This window comes from Rhinopithecus bieti, unplaced genomic scaffold (genome assembly GCF_001698545.2).
Source record: "Rhinopithecus bieti isolate Rb0 unplaced genomic scaffold, ASM169854v2 scaffold_33664, whole genome shotgun sequence".
Lineage (NCBI taxonomy): Eukaryota > Metazoa > Chordata > Mammalia > Primates > Cercopithecidae > Rhinopithecus > Rhinopithecus bieti.
The window spans coordinates 1,488,267-1,507,275 of NW_016814733.1; the positions used below are offsets into that span (position 1 = coordinate 1,488,267).

Here is a 19,009-nt window from a genome sequence, read left to right on the forward strand (position 1 = left end):
AGCCATCAATACATCAGCTGTTCTTCCCTGAGAGGTTTATTTTTATTGAACAGTAACTTCATCAAACCCCTGAGACATTTTTAAACATTAATTTTCATGTAAACACAAAATACTAACCATTCATCTCAAATAGCACAATGCTCACAGCACACACATCCCATGTGAAAGGTTACATCTGACACCACACACAGGGCACCCTCTAGGCTGAAGACTTAACTCTACTTTTATGTTCTGTGCCACCTGCACAGAGAGCCCATTGTGTAAGGGGCAGGGGGGAGGCAGGCTTCATGATGTCTCCATATGAAGCTCTAAACTATATTTCTAGTCAATTGGACCCTTCCATCTTTGTAATGGGTGCAAGAGAGATGAAAACTCCAGTTGAACACTCCAGAAGATATTCCTTTAAAGAGAAGAGAGTTTCCTGAGGCCAGTAACCACACCTCACTTATATCCCCTGTGCCCGGCACACAGCATGTCCCTGAGAAAGCATGCTGAATATCTGTTGTACAACAGAATGAATGGATGGATGGATGGATGGATGGATGGATGGATGGATGGATGATGGATGGATGGATGATGGATGGGTGGATAGATGGATGGATGATGGATGGATGGAGGATGGATGGATGGAAGATGGATGGATGGATGGATGGATGGATGGATGGATGGATGATGGATGGGTGGATGGATGGATGATGGATGGCTGGATGGATGGATCGGATGATGGATAGATGGAGGATGGATGGATGGATGGATGGATGGATGGATGGATGATGGATGGATGGACGGACAGATGGATAAATGGATGGATAGATGGATGGATGGTCAGACAGATGGACAGCTGGGTGCATGGATTAATAAATAACAGCTCCCACTGTGTGTGTCCTTTGACTGCTCAAAGAACAGATGATGTATTCCCAGAACTTGGGACTGTTGGTGGTCTCCTTACCAGGCCACAGGAGGGGCTTTATTATATCCTAAAAAGGTAAAACCCAGCAGGGCGCGGTGGCTCACGCCTGTAATCCCAGGACTTTGGGAGGCCGAGGCAGGCGGATCACAAGGTCAGGAGATCGAGATCATCCTGGCTAACACGGTGAAACCCCGTCTCTACTAAAAATACAAAAAATAGCCAGGCGTGGTGGCGGGTGCCTGTAGTCCCAGCTACTCAGGAGGCTGAGGCAGGAGAATGGCGTGAACCCAGGAGGTGGAGCTTGCAGTGAGCCAAGATCACGCCACTGCACTCCAGCCTGGGTGACAGAGCAAGACTCCGTCTCAAAAAAAAAAAAAAAAAAGGTAAAACCCTATTTCTCTGTCAACAAGGTAACCAGGCAGCCCAGGGCTGACCCTGCAGCTGAACTCCAACAGCAAAGAGCAGAGGCGGCAAGGCCCACGGTAGCAGGCCCCTGGCTTCTCCAAAGTCAGTGATGAGCACAGAGGGTTTTGGGGTGTCCTCGGCAGTGGGATCAGATTTGCATTTTCCCAAAAGCAGGGGCAAGAACTTGGGTCATCTTCCTCAAGAGGGCCTGACCAGCTTTCTCTGGGAAAAATCCTACTGAAATCAGCAAGGCTGGGCCCAGTTGTAGAGAAAGCACCGTCCCAGCTCTCAGGGAGCAGGCTTTGGGCTCCCTAAAGCAGCCTGGATTTGCGCTCCACCCTTGAGGAGGGCAGACGGCTCTGGGACAGCTCTGCCTAGCCCATCGGACCTGGGGCCTGAGAGTAGGTCCCTGTCTCTGCATCCCAAGTGCGGCCATACACAAGCCACCAGACAGGGCTCCATCAGTATTTGAGAATGGGGAGGTCAATGTCACATTCAAGCCAGGCTGTCATTTTTAGTTGCTTTTACTATCACAAGCTTTTCCACTCAAGGCCACCATATGCTAGAAGCAACATCTGCCCAAATTCCTACCTGGTGCTTCCCATCTAAGCTGATGGCTGAAGCCTGTGCAGAGCCCTCTCTGAGCACCTCCTGTATACCAGGCCAGAAAAGAGCTCCAAATCTGCAGTAGGCACCATCCAGCCCCTGCCCCTGCCCTCAAGGCACTTCTGATGTGGCTGAAGCCTCCCCGGAAAGAACATGTGTCCCCCTGGAAACCTCTTTGGTGTCCGTGGTCTCACAGCAATAGCAAGGCTGGCATGTGCAAACCTGCAATGAGTTTCTACAGCCCAGATGGAATGGGTGTGGCCCCTTCCTGAGCATCTTTAAACTTCTGTAAGGAAAGAGGTACATTCAGTAAAACATCCCTGTGGTTCCGGTGAAGTCCCACCAATTTATCCTGAGAAGCAAAAGCCACATTAGTTTTAACAAGTAAGCTTCTGAAATGTTTAGGAACTATCAACAATTAACTTAGGGAAATATTTCCCCACTGTTGCATGGTGTCGTATGCTGAGTGCAGCATGTTCTCAGGCATTCTAGAGCCTGAGCCCACCTCAGAGGTATGTGGGGCCCGCGAGGTCACTGGCCCCTCAAAGATCCCTGGGGAAGGTGCACTCCCGGCCACACAAGTCTCAGACCCGAATCCTGGGACCCCAGGCAGGCCTCCGGACCCGGCCCAGATGGGCATCTGGAGACGTCAGGGACTGGACTTTGTAAGCTTGCCCAGTGTCTGCCCCGCCAGCCCGGTATCCTCCTCTTCCACTCCACACTCTGGATCATTCTTTGTGTCTTCCAATTCTTCTCCACGCATCCTCTCCTGAAGTCAGAAAAGAATCCACAGGCATGCCAATTAAACATGGCAATGGGGTTGTCCCACACAGTCTGGGGCTGGACGTTCAGGACATGCAGGTGTCCTGGTCTGGCTTGCGCCTTCACTTCCTGCTGAGATTCAGAATAGGCCAGGTTCAAACGCCCCAGCCAGCCACCAGGAAATCAGGTTTTGTGCATAAGAGCACATATTTACTGAAAGGAACTGAAGGACAGCCCAGCCTGGGGAGACCAGAGAAAGGGCAGGGAAGGAAGCACTACTTTCAAAGCTGGCACTCCGTGCTCAAATGTGCAGAATTCCCCCAGGTCCACACCCATGGGCGTTACAGTACCCTGGACACTTCTGCTTCCTCTGACAGAGGTTTAAAAGAAAAGTCAAGGATCAACAGAAATGGCCAAGTACTACGCTCTCTGTTCAGTGCCTGTTGGGTCTTAGGTTAGCCCATCTTTCTATGGTGAACCAAAGAAAATGAAAGCCCTCATCTGCCAGATGGCTAGAGCTAATGTCAGACAGGAAGCAGCTTTCTAAAACAATCCAGCACTTACTGGGATATTTTATGCTTTCATTGTTGAATCTTCTATTTCAGAGCAATATATTTTCCAAAATGAGCAGTATTTGTCCATGATGTACAAGTGTGAGTTTAAAGTAATTTTGGACTCTTTAGGGATTTGAGAGCAAAGACCCTTTGGCACCAGAAAATGGACATTTTCACAATACCCTGTGTGGGCAAGAGTCTGGTTTAGCCACAGGAAAACCAGGAAAACCTAAAATCTTATGAAATACTGAATGACAACAAGCCTCTAAGAAATATTCTTAATATTCCCTCAAGATTCTGCTCTACAGTCACTCTGGATTATACAAAAACCTAATACCTAATTCCACTCCATCCCAGCAATCTGAGCTTTTGCAGTGGAGGAGGAAAGAAAGACAAATTTGTCTTGTTTTTTGTTCTGCTTGACAGACACTGGTCCATGGCAAAATTTGAAATTCAGATTTTTCAATATTTCCTTAACGATGCAAGGTTACGGCCAATTCCCATGTGTTCTGTTCCATTTTGGTTTCGTTAGAGCTTGTCTAGTTTAGAGAAGAGAACCATAAAAAATCTAATTACAAAGGCCTCTCCTCGCAACACCCTCCTCCCATGATAGCCCAGAGATTCTGAGCCTAGACCAAGGCCCCGCTGCCACGAGAAGCCCACAGCCGAGTCATTTAGGAAGCTGCCTGGCAGGTTCAGACCACGGCTTCACTAAGCAAGGACAACCTGATTACTAAGAAAGTGAGAGGTTCATGGGGGTGATATAGTATCACCATACCTTGCTGCTGTCTCCAGGGGCAGACTGTCTGGGTGTGTCATTCTGAGAAGTCCTCGCATGACGGCTCACGTTCTCCTCGGAATTTCCTGGGTGTGCTGCCCTCCCCAAGCAGGAGAAAGAGGATAAGCAAATGAGGGTGGCTCCCAAGGGGCTGGACAATCAAAAGAGGAAATGGTACACTGGGGACCTTGCAAACATGTTGATAGCCATGACCCAATTCTATATCCTTTTTTTTTTTTTTTTTTTTTTTTTTTTTTTTTTTTTTTTTGAGATGGAGTCTCCCTCTGTGGCCCAGGTTGGAGAGCAGTGGCGCCATCTGGGCTCACTGCAACCTCCACCTCCCAGGTTCAAGCGATTCTCCCGCCTCAGCCTCCCAAGCAACTGGGATTACAGATGCCTGCCACCATTCCTGGCTAATTTTTGTACTTTTATAGTAGAGATGGGGTTTCACTATGTTGGTCAGGCTGGTCTTGAACTCCTGACCTCAAGTGATCCTCCGGCCTCAGCCTCCCAAGGTGTTAGATCAATTCTATCTTCTTGACCTTCACTTTGCCATTTGCTGCAATGCTCTCCAGAAGACAGGTGTCAGGAGATGCAAAGTAATGGTTCCACTCAAGCATTTCTGAGCTGGAATTGTGATCTGTTCTTCCATCGATTCTGGCATTCAAGGGACTCACATTCCCAGTTCTAGTCCTGGATCCTTTTTTTTTTTTTTTTTTTTTTTTTTTTTTTTTTTTTTCCTCACTGGTGGTTTTGCTCACAAGAGAGGTCATAATCACCCACGTTCAGTGAGTCTCCCTCCTCTCCTACCAAATCAGTACCGACTTGGAAAGGGATGACTTTCTTGTCCTCCTTTGCACCTCTCCACCCCACGTCCCCAAATCCATATGTGTGTGTGGTGTTCAGATCCCTAAAAAAAAAACGCAGTTTTGCATTTCAGCTGAAAATACCTATGTAACACATTTTGTTTACTAAAGAACAAATGAATTATTTAGTTGTTATCTATATAAGTAAATTTTTAAATGTATTTACAGAACTGCATAAATTAGAAAAATTTGGTTTGGCAAAATTTAATTGTGGGCACTTAAAAATATCAGCACACTTTAGCTCTCTTGGCCATACAGAGTTTTTATGTCACACAGTAGTAGGTGCCCATGTAGTTAGCTGGTAAATGAGTTCAGAAGCCAGGTCAGCCCTATTCACTACTGCATCCCTAACGTCTAGGAAGTGCCTGGCACACCCGTAGATGCCCCATTAACAGTTATCGAATGAACAAATAAAGGAATACACGAATGAATGAATGAGAAAATGAAGTAGAAAACCCATTATCAATTTGCCACCTTTCCTAATGTTTTTATGTGTTGTGAGCTATCAAATGTTTACTTGTATTTCATTCCTAATCGAGGTTCATTAAATCTTTAAAAATGAGTGCACTAATTTGGAAGCACACCTGGAGGTATCAGAGCCCTAATCACAGAGGTAAGTTATCATCCAAGGCTGCAGTAGATTACAATGGCCACTAAGGGGAGCCACACAACCTGTCAAAGAGCAGCATTTGCCAGAAGAAAACACACCCAGTATGGTGGTTTTGCCCCCAGCACTCCCCAGCACACTGCACCACCACAAAATTGCTGTTGCTATTGTACTCTATAATGTATGAGTCACCAGAACAAACTGAAAAAAAAAAAGGTCAGAACTGCAGTTTCCTGGGCATTAAACTTTCAGAAAAGTAGCCCCGCCTCCCATCTCATATTTTCACAATTCTTGATGCAAAGATCCTTCTGGTTTAAAAATTAAATGCAAATAAATGTATTTGTGGATGACAACTGAATCGATTAAAAATTCAGCTAGAGAAAGAAAGCAAAACTATGACTTATAGATGGAAAAAAAATAATTTTTAAAGCAGTAGTCAATTATTTCCTGCCCCCAATAACAATTTTGTAAAAGAACATTTCACTGTTGATATATTCAGTTTCATTCTCTCTGGTAAAGAAACTTAAGCCATGTTTAGGCTGACCAGGAAATCACATCAGAAGCAATTATGATCCTATTGGTCAAGTTTCAAAGGCTTTGTCTGTAACTGAACGTAGGAAGAAAGAAATTTCCCACAAACTCCTTCCCTCAAAAGGTCTGCATAACCTGAAAATATTTTCAGGGCCATTATAAGCTGCAGATGTTATCAACAGCCAAGATCGCACAAACTTTTAAAGACCTGGCCCACCAATCAGGCTGCTTCAAAAATAGTCTTTAAAAAAACATTTGCAATGAGCACAAGTTAATTTCCCTTTGAAATGTTGTGAAATGTTCATGCCTTATTTAGAGCAAGAAGCAATTGATTCCACTGGGCTTCTTGCTTACAGTTCTATTTCTATGGCACATAAAATTATAGGATACCTCCAAAATAACTGTCAGGAAAAAGAAAGAACAGATAAAACTTGAAAAAACAGAACAAGTCAAGAAAGTAACTCTAAGAATCACTGACTAATTTAAGACTAACATCCAATTAATGGCCTGAGTTTCCCAGGGAAGAGAAGGTTCCGGAATCTGCATTGTTAGGTGACCCGTAAGAAGTTCTAATCCACTAACACTTGCTGATTTCCATGAAGACAGAAACAGACGAGAAACTGCAGAGCACTGAGCTAATCTGTGATCACATTTGCAGCCCCAACTCACCAACTTGAAAAAAACCTGAGATGTCAGCACTAACTGTCATAATGGCTGCAAGTTGAAGCCGGTTGGCTGAAAACCTTCCTGAGTGAATTAAAACCCTGACTGCGGGCCCTCGAGGGGAAAGAAGATGTGGGTGAAACTGGGAACTAGCCATGATTTATACAGGCAGTGAAAAGACCATAACTTAGAATTTTTTTTTTAATTAAAGAGTTTTAGTAATCTAATTATATCCTAATTATAATGATAACCCTTATTCCTTCAAGGGACTCAAGCATGCTTCTGGAACATTCTCTGTGCAAGTCCCCTCATTTGCTGTTTTAAAACGAGAGTTGGTGAATCTCAGAGTGAATTAAAGTGACAGGTTTGGCATCTGACTTCCAGCTCAGTTTCCTCTGCCCAGACCACACTGACTCCCAGCTCTTGAAACAGCCCCAGTGGAATTCTCCAGGAGGAGCCATCTCCCCAATTAGGAGAAAACATCCTCGTCCCTGCTCACCCCTCTGGCCTGTGCGATTTCCACATTTCAATATGCAGCACATTTTCTTTTTCCATTTCCAGCCAAGGAACTGAAACATCCAAGCACAGAGGCTGTGCGAGGCCCCACAGCCTCATTTGTGAAGCGTGTCCATAAACCCGCACAGCTGGACAGCTCAGTGCCCAGGGACACGACCGGCTTCCCTTCATTCCTCAGTGCCACAGGGCAAGTCACTTAACTGCCTCATTAGGATCACAGCACAGCCCCGCCCTGCCATGCCTCCTTCCGGGGTGCCTGGTCACCCCACTAATATCTGTAAAGATCCATTAAGCCTTCCAGCATAAAAGCAAAACTGATCACTATTATCATCAATAAACTCCAAGGCACGCTCACCTGTCAACACCTAAGGTGGATCAGTCACCACGTGGAGAGAAAGCCTGACACCTCGGCTGCCTGTCAACCCCTTAATGAGCCACCTGCAGCCGCAGAAATGGCATTTGACGCTGATGGGAGCACCCACTCCAGGAGTGAAGGAGAGCCAGGGCTTTCATTTTGGACAGTTAATTTAAATTAACTGTCCCCCCTCACCTCCCACCCATGGCAGCACCTGCAGCCTGGAGGTGTCTGCTGCCCCAGCCCTGGCCTGGCCTCACCTCTCAGTGCTGAGCTGAGAAGCGCCTGTCATGAGCAGCCGTTACCCACCTTGCAAGAAGTGGAAAGTTCACTGTCAAAAAAGCAACTTGGGGTTGGGCGCGGTGGCTCATACCTGTAATCCCAGCACTTCGGGAGGCCAAGGAGTGCAAATCACCTGAGGTCGGGAGTTCAAGCCTGGCCAACATGGTGAAACCCCGTCTCTACTAAAAATACAAAAATTAGCCGAGTATGGTGTCACATGCCTGTAGTTCCAGCTACTCAAGTGGCTGAGGCAGGAGAATCCCTTGAATCCGGGAGTCGGAGGTTGCGGTGAGCCAAGATTGCGCCACTCCACTCCAACCTGGATGACAGAGCCAGACTCTGTCTCAAAAAAAATAAAAAGCAACTTGGAAATCCTGACACTGCAAGCCTGCTTTCCCATCTGACTGTTTAAAGGATTTCCCACCCCCTGCCTCTCCTGGAAACCCACCACCAAAGGCTCTGTTTTCGTGCTTCCTCCACTAAACCCCACTGGCAAACTGCCACTGGGGCACTGTCTCGAGCAACCAGAAACTGAAGACGGAGTGCACATCTGTCAACAGGGAAACAAATGACATCATGTCCATGCGACATCATACTATGCTGCTGTGAAAAAGACCAGGCAGCGGTTTTGCAGCACGTTGTCTCTGCGGCACTGCCATTATGTGTGCAGTCCCCTCAGAGGTGAGGAGGATAGGAGACTCGCGTTTCATAGTAAACCCTTTTGAGTTTTCAACCAAGTGCACACATTACCTTTCTTTTCTTTTTTTTTTTTTTTTTTTTTTTTTTTTTTTTTTTTTTTCCGCCTCCCGGGTTCACACCATTCTCCTGCCTCAGCCTCCCGAGTAGCCGGGACTACAGGCACACACCACCACGCCTGGCTAATTTTTTTGTATTTTTAGTAGAGATGGGGTTTCACCGTGTTAGCCAGGATGGTCTCGATCTCCTGACCTCGTGATCCACCCGCCTCCGCCTCCCAAAGTGCTGGGATTACAGGCATGAGCCACGGCGCCCAGCCACACATTACCTTTCATTACCTGTTCAGAATAGTGTTTTCAACTCATCTTCAGCTAGGCAGAGGAAACTGATCTTACATGTTTCAATAATCTATCTAATTTTAAAAGGGGAGTCCCTTAGTCCCAGGGAGCTCCTAACTGCTAAATTGGGGTGATCTTTTGAGCAAGAAAGACCGGAAGGTGTGCTTCACTCAGGAGGGGAACGTTGGAGGATAAGATGTCCCCACCCAGGTCCTGCCTCTCCTTTGTTCTTGCCACAACAGAAATAACATCCACATGGGTCTCATTAGATCATGTAAATCCATACTAGTATTGAGACCAGAAATAACTAGACACGGTGCAGTGTTTCAGTCCTACTCACAGTCTGGAAGCTTTGCCTGGTGAAGTTGAACCTTGAGCCAGACACTGATGCACTGGCCCCAGGCCCCCAGGGGCTCCACCTCCCACAGGCGCCCTCGCTCCTCCGGACAGACCAGCAGGAACTGCCTACAGACTGGGAGAAGGGAACGCAGTGTGAGTCAGGAAGTCCCCCACCTCACCCTGGTTCACTCTGCGCCAGCTCTCTGGGTCTCAGACACAGCCCACTCCAGTCCTCTAGCAGCCCTCCACCCCCTGATCTCTGCTGGAATCCCTGGGGCACTCAAACCACTTTTTCACCTGCCTACCATGGACACGCCCACCTCCCTGGCTCCTCCCGGTGAGGAGCTCTCATCTCCATGCTTCCCATCTGCATTCATTTACCAGGGCTCCTCTAACAAAACACTGCAGACCGGTTGGCTTAAACCAGGAGTCCCCAACCCTTGGGCCACCGACCAGTGCCAGGACGCACAGCAGGAGGTGAGTGGTGGAGGAGTACACAAAGCTTCATCTGTATTTATAGTTGCTCCCATTGCTCATGTTATCACCTGAGCTCTGCCTCCTGTCAGATCAGCGGCAGCATTAGATTCTCATAAAAGCATGGACTCTATCATGAATTTTGCATGCAAGGTTGCACCCTCCTTATGAGAATCTAATGCCTGATGATCTGTCACTGTCTCCCATCACCCCCAGATGCGACCATCTAGTTGCAAGAAAATAAGCTCAGGGCTCCCACTGATTCTACATTATGGTAAGCTGTATAATTATTTCATTATATATTAAAATGTAATAACAATAGAAATAAAGTGCACAATAAATAAATGTAATGTGCTTGAATCATTCTGAAACCAATCTCTTGTCTCTGCCCCATCCATGGAAAAACTGTCTTCCACGAAACCAGTCTCTGGTGCCAAAAAGGTTGGGGACAACTGGTTTAAACAACAGAAATTTATTTCTCACAGTTATGGAGGCTGGACATCCAAGATCAAGGTGGCCCAGGGTTGTTTTCTCCTGAGGCTTCTCTCCTTGGCTTACGAATGGTCATTTTCTCCCTGCATCCTCATACGGCTGTTTCTGTTTGGGTCCATCCTGGTGCCTCTCTTCTTACAAGGACACCAATCATACAGGACTAGGGGCCCACCCTCAGGACTTCATTCAACCTTAATTAACTTTTTAAAGGCCCTATCTCCAAATGTGGTCACACCAAGGGCTTCAACATATGAATTTGAGTGGGGGGCCCAATTCAGTCCTCAGCACCATCCACCCAGGCCACTCTTCATGCACCATCCTTCTTCCCTCCCAAAGAACCTTCAGGCTTATCCTCTGCTCCCTCCTGGATTCCAGGGTCCACTCAAGCTTCCCAGACTTTTATGCTCACATTCATGGGTGAACATTTTCACATGGCAATGTCCTGAATCCAGGTGAATGGGAAACTGCTCCTGGTTCTGCAGGTGTCCATGAGGACTCCATTAGGCCCTCTTCTTAACATCTGGGGGGCCCTGGGAAAGAACACAGATGGAAACCTACACAGTGCAATGCTAAGTGCAGGCAGACCTCGGAGATACTGTGTGTTTGGTTCCAGACCACCACAATAAAGCAAATATCACAGTAAAGCAAGTCACGCAAATTTTTTGATTTCCTAGTGCATTCACGTAAAAGTTATGTTTATAGTATACTGTAGTCTAGCAAGCATGCAATAGCATTTTTGTCTAAAAAATACAATGTACATACCTTAATTAAAATATATTTTAATGCTAAACAATACTAGTGATCATCTGAGCCTTCAGGGAGTCATAATCTTTGTGCTGGTGGAGGGTCTTGCCTCAAGGTTGATGGCTTCTCAGAGTGGGGTTGCTGTGGCAATTTCTTAAAATAACACAGCAATGAAGTTTCTTCCACTAATTGATTCTTCCTTTCACAACAGATTTCTATGCAGCATGTGATGCTGTTTGACAGCATTTTACCCACAGTAGAACTTCTTTCAAAATTGGAGTTCATCCTCTCAAACCCTGCTGCTGCTGCTTTCTCAACTAATTTATGGAATATTCTAAATCCTTTGTTGTCATTTCAGCAATGTCCACTGCATCTTCAACAGGAGGAGATTCCAACTAGAGAACCCACTTTCTTTGCTCATGCATAAGAAGCAACTCTTCAACTGTTCAAGTTTAATCATGAGATTGCAGCAATTCAGTCCCATCTTCAGGCTCCACTTCTAATTCTAGTTCTCTCTTTATTTCCACCACATCTGTAGCGACTTCCTTTCCTGAAGTCTTGGACTCCTCCCTCAAAGTTATCCATAAGAGTTGGAATCAACTTCTTCCAAACTCTTATGAATGTGGATATTTTGACCTTCCATGAATCATGAGTGTTCTTGAGTGTTCTTAATGGCATCTAGAATGGTGAATCCTTTCCAGAAGGTTTTCAGTGTACTTTGCCCAGAACCATCAGAGGAATCACTATCTATGGAAGTCTTAGGAAGTGTATTTCTTAAATAAGACTCGAAAGCTGAAATTATTCCTTGATCCACAGAATGGATATTATGTTAGCAGGCGTGGAAACAACATTAATCTCTTCGTACATCTTCATCAGAGCTCTTGAATAACCAGGTACATTGTCAATGAGCAATAATATTTTGAGAGGAATCTTTTGTTCTGAGCAGTAGGTCTCAACTGTGGGCTTAAATTATTCAATAAACCATGCTGTAAACAGACGCGCTGTCATCCAGACACTGTTGTTCCATTTCTAGAGCACAGACAGAAAAGATTTGGCATAATTCTTAAGGGCCTTAGGATTTTCAGACCAGTAAATGAGGATTGACTTCAGCTGAAGGCCACCAGCTACATCAACTCCTAACAAGAGACTCAACCTGTCCTTTGAAGCTTTGAGGCCAGGCACTGACTTCTCTTCTCTAGCTATGAAAGTCCTAGATGGCATGTTCTTCCAGTAAAAGGCAGTTGCACCTACATTGAAAATCTGTTGTGTAGTGTAGCCACCTTTATCAACGATCTGAGCTAGATCTTGCAGATAACTTGCTGTAGCTTCTGTATCAGCACTTGCTGCTTCACCTTGCACTTCTATGTTATGGAGACGGCTTCTTTCCTCAAACTTCATAAGCCAACCTCTGCTAGCTTCAAACATTTCTTCTGCAGCTTGCTCAAATCTCTCAGCCTTCATAGAATTGAAGAGAGTTAGGGCCTTGCTCTGGGTTAGGCTTTGACTTAAGGCAGTGTTGTGGCTGGTTTGATCTTCTATCTAGACCACTAAAACTCTTCCTATCAGCAATAAGGCTGCTTTACTTTCTTATCATTTGTGTGTTCACCAGAGTAGAACTTTTCATTCCCTTTAAGAATTCTTCCTTTGCATTCACAACTTGGCTACCTGGTGCAAGAGGCCTAGCGTTCAGCATACCTCAGCTTTTGACATGCCTTCCTTGCTAAGCTTAGTCATTTCTAGCTTTTGATTTAAAGTGAAAGCCATGTGACTCTTCCATTCACTTGAACATTCAGAGGCCATTGTAGGGTTATTAATTGGCCTAATTTCAATATTGTTGTGTCTCATGGAATAGGAAGAAAAGGAAGGAACAGCTGATCGGAAGAGGAGTCAGAACAGGCTCGTGTATCGATTAAGTTCACTGACTTACACAGGCATGGTTTGTGGTGCCCCCAATTGATGTTGTAACAATTATAACTTCAAATATCACTGATCACAGATCACCATGACAGATATAATAATAATGAAGAAGTTTGAAATATTGTGAAAATTACCAAAACATGACCCAGAGACATGAAGCGATACCATGCTGTTGGAAAAATATCCCTGATAGACTTGCTTGAAGCAGGGTTGCCACAGCCTTCAAAATGTAAAACACGCAGCATCTGCAAAGTGCAATCAAGGGAAGAGCAGTGAAATGAGGAATGCCTGTCTTCCAAAGGTACAAACCAAGTTAGCAAAGCGCTATATATGACACGTTCTGCCCTCCTATCTTGACAAATATAACTTCCTAACAACAGGAGAAGCTCGTTTCAAATTTAGAATTCTTGGACTCCTTGGAGTGTTGCACCAGAATGTGGCAATACCAAGCGAGCTGGCCCCCAGCCGGCAGTCCACCCCCTTCTCCTCCCACCCCAGCCCCCAATACCTCACGGGGCCTGTGAGTACAAATGTGGCCGTCCTCCCCACATGCCATCCACAGCCCCCCAGGAGCCGCCCCTGGGCTCTGAGGATGTGCAAACTGGCGGCATGGTCCACCCTCATGAGCACAGACCCAGGGATGAGGTCCACTCAGGCCCACAGTGGCCACTGGCAGGAATACTGGGGTACTGGCACCCTGAGCCAGTTTAGAAGGAGCAGCATGAGCCAGCTGGGCACCTCCTCTTGGGCCCATGGAGCCCTCGCCCCCTGGAGGGAGATGCAGTTGAAAGAAGGCTCAAAGCATGGGGCCCAGGACTCCTGCCAGAGTCCCTCCTGTCCAGTTGGAAGGCATCACTGAACTCAATAAAAACCTGACAGGCACACCTGGGTGGCTGAAGCCCAGAGAGAAGTAGCGTGAGTCAGAATCAGCACATTCAGATCTTTCTTTGCAGGTAAAGACAGTGGAAGGATGGGAGGGATCACAGGGCCCTACAGGGTCTCGGCAAGGCTGGCCCAGGATCAGCAGGCAGCCCTTAGCCTTGGAGCCCACTGTTCCTTTGAGTAAAAGGCTCTCTTCCACTCCCTTGCTAAAGCTTCCTAAAACCCTGAGGTGGCCTGCACCTGAAGCAAGAAGGAGGCGCAGGCCCGGAAGGACATGGGTATGGACAGAGGACCAGCTGCCTGGGCTCCCGAATGCTCCTGTACCTGAAAGTGAGCTACATGATGCAGGAAGCCTCGAGCACTCTTGCAGAAATTCAAGGCTCTTCAGAGTTTGAACAACAGGCTAAGAGTTTGAAAATACAAAGAAACAGCCAGACCCACTTGGGGAAAAGTATGTTTTTACCTGCTTTTCTTTATGACTTCACAGCAATGGAAGCTTCCTTGCCTTTCCTAACTGTTCTCTCCTATCCCTTGAGCCAGAAAGACGCCAGAAACTCCATACTAAGCGTTCAAAAACCACCGCACACCAAGAACAGAGGCAGGGCACAAAGTAGGGTGTGTGTGCTTCATGGGGGAGAAGGGGACTCAGAGACATGCTCTCCAGAGCCTCCCACCCTTGTCACCTTAGAGTGTGATGTTTCACATCAGAGCTGTTTCATCCTCCTCTGGCAAACGTGGATAAAGAATATGGGAGGGAGGCGTCTTGTGCGTAGAGAGCTACAGAGGTGCTGGAAAGCTGAGTCCATTCAGAGCTTGCCTTTCTACCTGGTCCCTGCCTTCCCTTCAGCTCCTGGGCTCTCCCGTGGCTTCTAGTTCAAAGGACAAAGTGAGGAACTACAGGCATCAAGTGAAATAGCAAAGGCACTCCAAAGCCCCGCAGCCCGCAGCATGGCGGTAGCTCTCTGGATTCCCTTCTCTCTGAGCTCGTTGGTTTGTTTGTGATTGTTTCTGAATCCAATTATTTTCCAGCTTGGGAGAAGTTCACTTCTCGTGATCAAACATGAAGTCTCAGTTTACGCTGCAGCAACCAGAGATTTCTCAGAAAGAAAGAAAACCTCACGAGCGTGCTGCCAAGTGGAGGCCTGCATCTGCCCACGAGGGCTCCCCAGGGCCTCCCCCTGCAGAGTCCTCCAGAATGCACATGTGTTATCCATCACCGTTACCCAAATGCTTCTGCAAGACACAAGGGGTTTTACCTTGGTACATGGCAGGAGACATCAGGCAGCTGACCCCCAGGGCCTTGTCCTCTGGGAATGTCTCACAGAAGTCCCGCAGCATGGCTGTTTCCAAGCCTTGGTGCCAGTGTTTCCTCCTGATGAACACAGTGTCAAAGACGGGCAGCAGGTAGCATGCACCAGTGCCATCACCACACAGGCTGCCTGTAGAGAAAGAAAGAGACAGACACTGTCCCCTGGGCTCACGGCTGACCCACTAGGACCCTGTAGGGCCCCCGCACAGCCAGAGTCATGGGTACCTCCTGGAAACATGGTCAGTTTCACAAGCTAAACAAGTGATGCTAAAATAGCAGATCATTCTCTAGTTGACTGATCAGCTTTCTTTACAAACTCACATGATACAAGACCACTGGACTGAAATGAAAGGTGAACCTGGGAGACTAAGCAGAGTGAGGCCACTCAGGCAGCACCCTCCTCAGATTCCTCCCTTCACTGCACACAGTTCAATAAGACCCTTGGAGCCAACCAGGAGTATCTGGCAATGTCAACCATCCCCCTGGAGAAGTGAAACCTGAAGAGACCAATTCAACCCATCTCTAGGGTACGCACTTGTTTCAGTAACTCTAGCAAGGGCTCACCATGTCCAATTATAGCAAAATGCACTTACCCCAAATAAACGCAGCACCAGGCCCTGCTTCTCATGAAATATTGATGGCCCTGCTGCAGCAGAGCAAGAGAGGTGACAATTGGCACCCTCCCCGCTTTTCACCCACTACTTAACTGTATTGCAACCAAGGTCAACACCAGCACAGTTGCCATTTCTGCAATGAGAACATGCATGGCCTTTCAACCAGGCATCCCTGTCATCACCCTAACTAGAACACCAATTCTACATTGACCCTACTAGCTCACCTTCCTCACCTCTAAACTGCACAGGTGCCCATGCCCTAGATGCAATGGAAGAAGAAAACAAATAAGGAGCATTTTCAGCTCCTGTTGGAAGTGGTGGTATTTGTCCCTGCCAAGATTCAGAAGTGGATAATTTCCCAAACAAACAAACAAACAAAAATATGACTCCGATTCTAATCAGCCAGACTGAACTGCAAAGATACACACTCCCATGGTGAACTGTTTGCAAAAATGGCCACGATTACTTCCTTCCTATGGCCATGCCCCTTTGCATTTGATTTTGAAGCTCCTCCCATCAAGAGATGGGATCAATTTCCCCTCACCTTTAATTCCAGCTGGCCTTGTGACTCACTTTGGTCAACAGAATGAGGCAGAGTGACAGCACCACCACTCTAAGCCTAGGTCTCCTGAGGTCCAGTGGCCTGTGTTCTCTCTCGGATCCCTGCAACACACCACAAAAGCAAGCCCAGGGTAACCTGGTACCATGAAAGGAATATGGCCCAGGCACTGCTGTGGTCCCCATCAATGTCTAGCCAGCCCCAAGCAGCAGAGCCACCTGACAGGCAGGTCACCATGGATACACAGCAAGCCCAGCTAGACTAGAAAACCACCCAGCTGAGCTCAGCCTAAAATGCCAACCAAAATAATTGTTAGCCAAATAAGCAGTTACTATTTCATACCAAAAATGAATTTAAAAATAAATAATCTATGACCAGTAAGGAAGCTCATTTCTCTTGAGACAGTAACTATAAAATATTTGGGATTTCAACCTTGATGCACTTGAGATGACAGTACCAACTTGCTTGCAATTATATTATTTCAATATATAGAAGACAAGAGCAATGTTCTTGTAACTGTGAAGTCTTCCAAAACTAAAAAGGTTTAATATTAAATAAAGATGCAATTTAATTTACAGTAGCATTAAAAAGAAGTAAATAATTAAGAGTATGTTTAAGAAAAGAATTGCATTGAGCACTGAAAACTATAAGACATTGTTGAGATAAATTAAGGAAGATCTAAATAAATGAAGAGAAATTCCATGTTCTTGGATTGGATGACTCAATTCTTAAGATAATTCTTTTCAAAATGATCTGTAAACTCAATGCTAGCTCTATCAAAATCCTCTTTGTAATTCTACAACTAAGCATATGAAAGGATGCTCCACATCATATGTTATTAGGAAATCACAAAATTTAAACAATGAGATGCCACTACACACCTATTAGAATAGCCAAATTCTTTTTTTTCGAGATGGAGTTTTGCTCTTGTTGCCCAGGCTGGAATGCAATGGTGTGATCTTAGCTCACTGCAACCTCCACCTCCTGGGTTCAAGCGATTCTCCTGCCTCAGTCTCTCAAGTAGCTGAGATTATAGGCATGTGCCACCATGCCCAGCTAATTTTTGTATTTTTAGTAGAGATGGGGTTTTGCCATGTTGGCCAGGCTGGTCTCAAACTCCTGACCTCAGGTGATCCGCCTGCCTTGGCCTCCCAAAGCGCTGGGATTACAGGCATAAGCCACCATGCCCGGCCTAGAATAGCCAAATTCTTGAACACTGACAACAACAAATGCTGGTGAGGATGTGGAACAACGGGAACTCTCATTCATTGTTTGTCAGAATACAAAAGGGTGCAGCCACTTTGGAAGGCATTTTGGCAGTTTCTTACAGAACTAAACATACTCTTACCTGATGATTCAGTAATCACACTCCTTGGTATTTACTCAACAGAATTGAAAACCATGCTCACACAAAAACCTGCACACAAATATTTATTGCAGCTTTATTCATAATTACTAAAACTTAGAAGCAACCAGGATGTACTTCAGACGGTGAGTGGATAAACAAACTGTGGCTCATCCAGTCAATGTAACATTATTCCGCACTAAAAAGAAATGAGTTATTACTACACAAAGATATAGAAAAACCATAAGGGCATATTACTAAGTGAAAGAAGCTAACTGAACAATGACATTCCATTGGATTCCAACTACAGTAATGTGCTTCATAAAGTCGTTTTGGTCAACAATGGACCACATGTGTAGTGGAGGTCCCATAAGAATAAAATACAGCTGAAAAATTCCTGTTGCCTAGTGATAGTCATAGGCACCATAAAGTCATAATGCAACACATTATTCATGTGTTTGCTGCGATGCTGGGGTAAAAAAACATACCACACTGCCAGTTGTATAAAAGTCTAGCACATACACGCCAGGCACAGTGGCTCACGCCTGTAATCCCAGTACTTTGGGAGGCCAGAGCAGGTGGATCACTTGAGGTCAGGAGTTTGAGACCAACATGGCCAACATAGTGAAATCCCGTCTCTACCAAAAATATAAAAAATTAGCCATGTGTGGTGGCGTGCACCTGTAATCTCATCTACTCAGGAGGCTGAGGCAGGAGAATTGCTTGAACCCAGGGGGCAGAGATTGCAGTGAGCCGAGATTGCACCACTGCACTCCAGCCTGGGCAAGACAGCAAGCCTCTGTCTTAAAAAAAAAAAAAGTCTAGCACATACAATTATGCACAGTACATAATACCCAATAATGATAATAAATGACTGATACTGTTTATGTATTTACTATACTATATTTTTATTGTCATTTTACAGTGTACACCTTCTACTCATTAAAACAACAAAATTAACTGTAAAGCAGCCTCAGGCAGGTCCTATAGGAGGTATTCCAGAAGAAGGCACTGTTATCCTAGGAGATGATAGCTCCACGTGTGTTACTGCCCCTGAAGACCTTCCAGTGGGACAAGATGTGGAAGTGGAAGACAGTGATATTGACAATCCTGACCCTGAGTAGGCCTAGGCTAATGAGTGTGTTTGTCTCTGTGTTTTTAACAAAAAAAGTTTTTAAACTTTAAAAAATATTTTGTAATTAAAGCTTAAGAATAAGAAAATATTTATGTACAGGGGCATGATATATTTATGTTTTAGCCAAATGTTATTACAAGAGTCAAAATTTTAAAAAATTAAGAAGTTTTATAAAGTAAAAGGTTACAGTAAGCTACAGTTCATTTATTATTGAAGAAAACTGTACAGTAAGCTACAGTTCATTTATTATTGTAGACATTTAGTGTAACCTAAGTGTACAATGTTTCTAAAGTGTACAGTAGTACACAGTACTGTCCTAGGCCTTCACAT

General features: G+C 45.6%; 1 protein-coding gene across 1 annotated transcript in view; it reads right to left on the minus strand.

Moving 5' to 3' along the window:
• Positions 1-2,188: 2,188 nt before the first annotated feature.
• The window catches only part of FAM169B (Protein), a 66,053-nt gene continuing 49,232 nt past the window's right edge, over positions 2,189-19,009 (minus strand). The window contains exons 5-7 of the mRNA XM_017851847.1: positions 14,974-15,156; positions 4,016-4,110; positions 2,189-2,690 (exon numbers count right to left, since the gene is read on the minus strand). Coding sequence (XP_017707336.1) covers positions 2,571-2,690; positions 4,016-4,110; positions 14,974-15,156 — 398 coding nt within the window. The 3' untranslated portion in view covers positions 2,189-2,570. The remainder of the gene's footprint in view (positions 2,691-4,015; positions 4,111-14,973; positions 15,157-19,009) is intronic.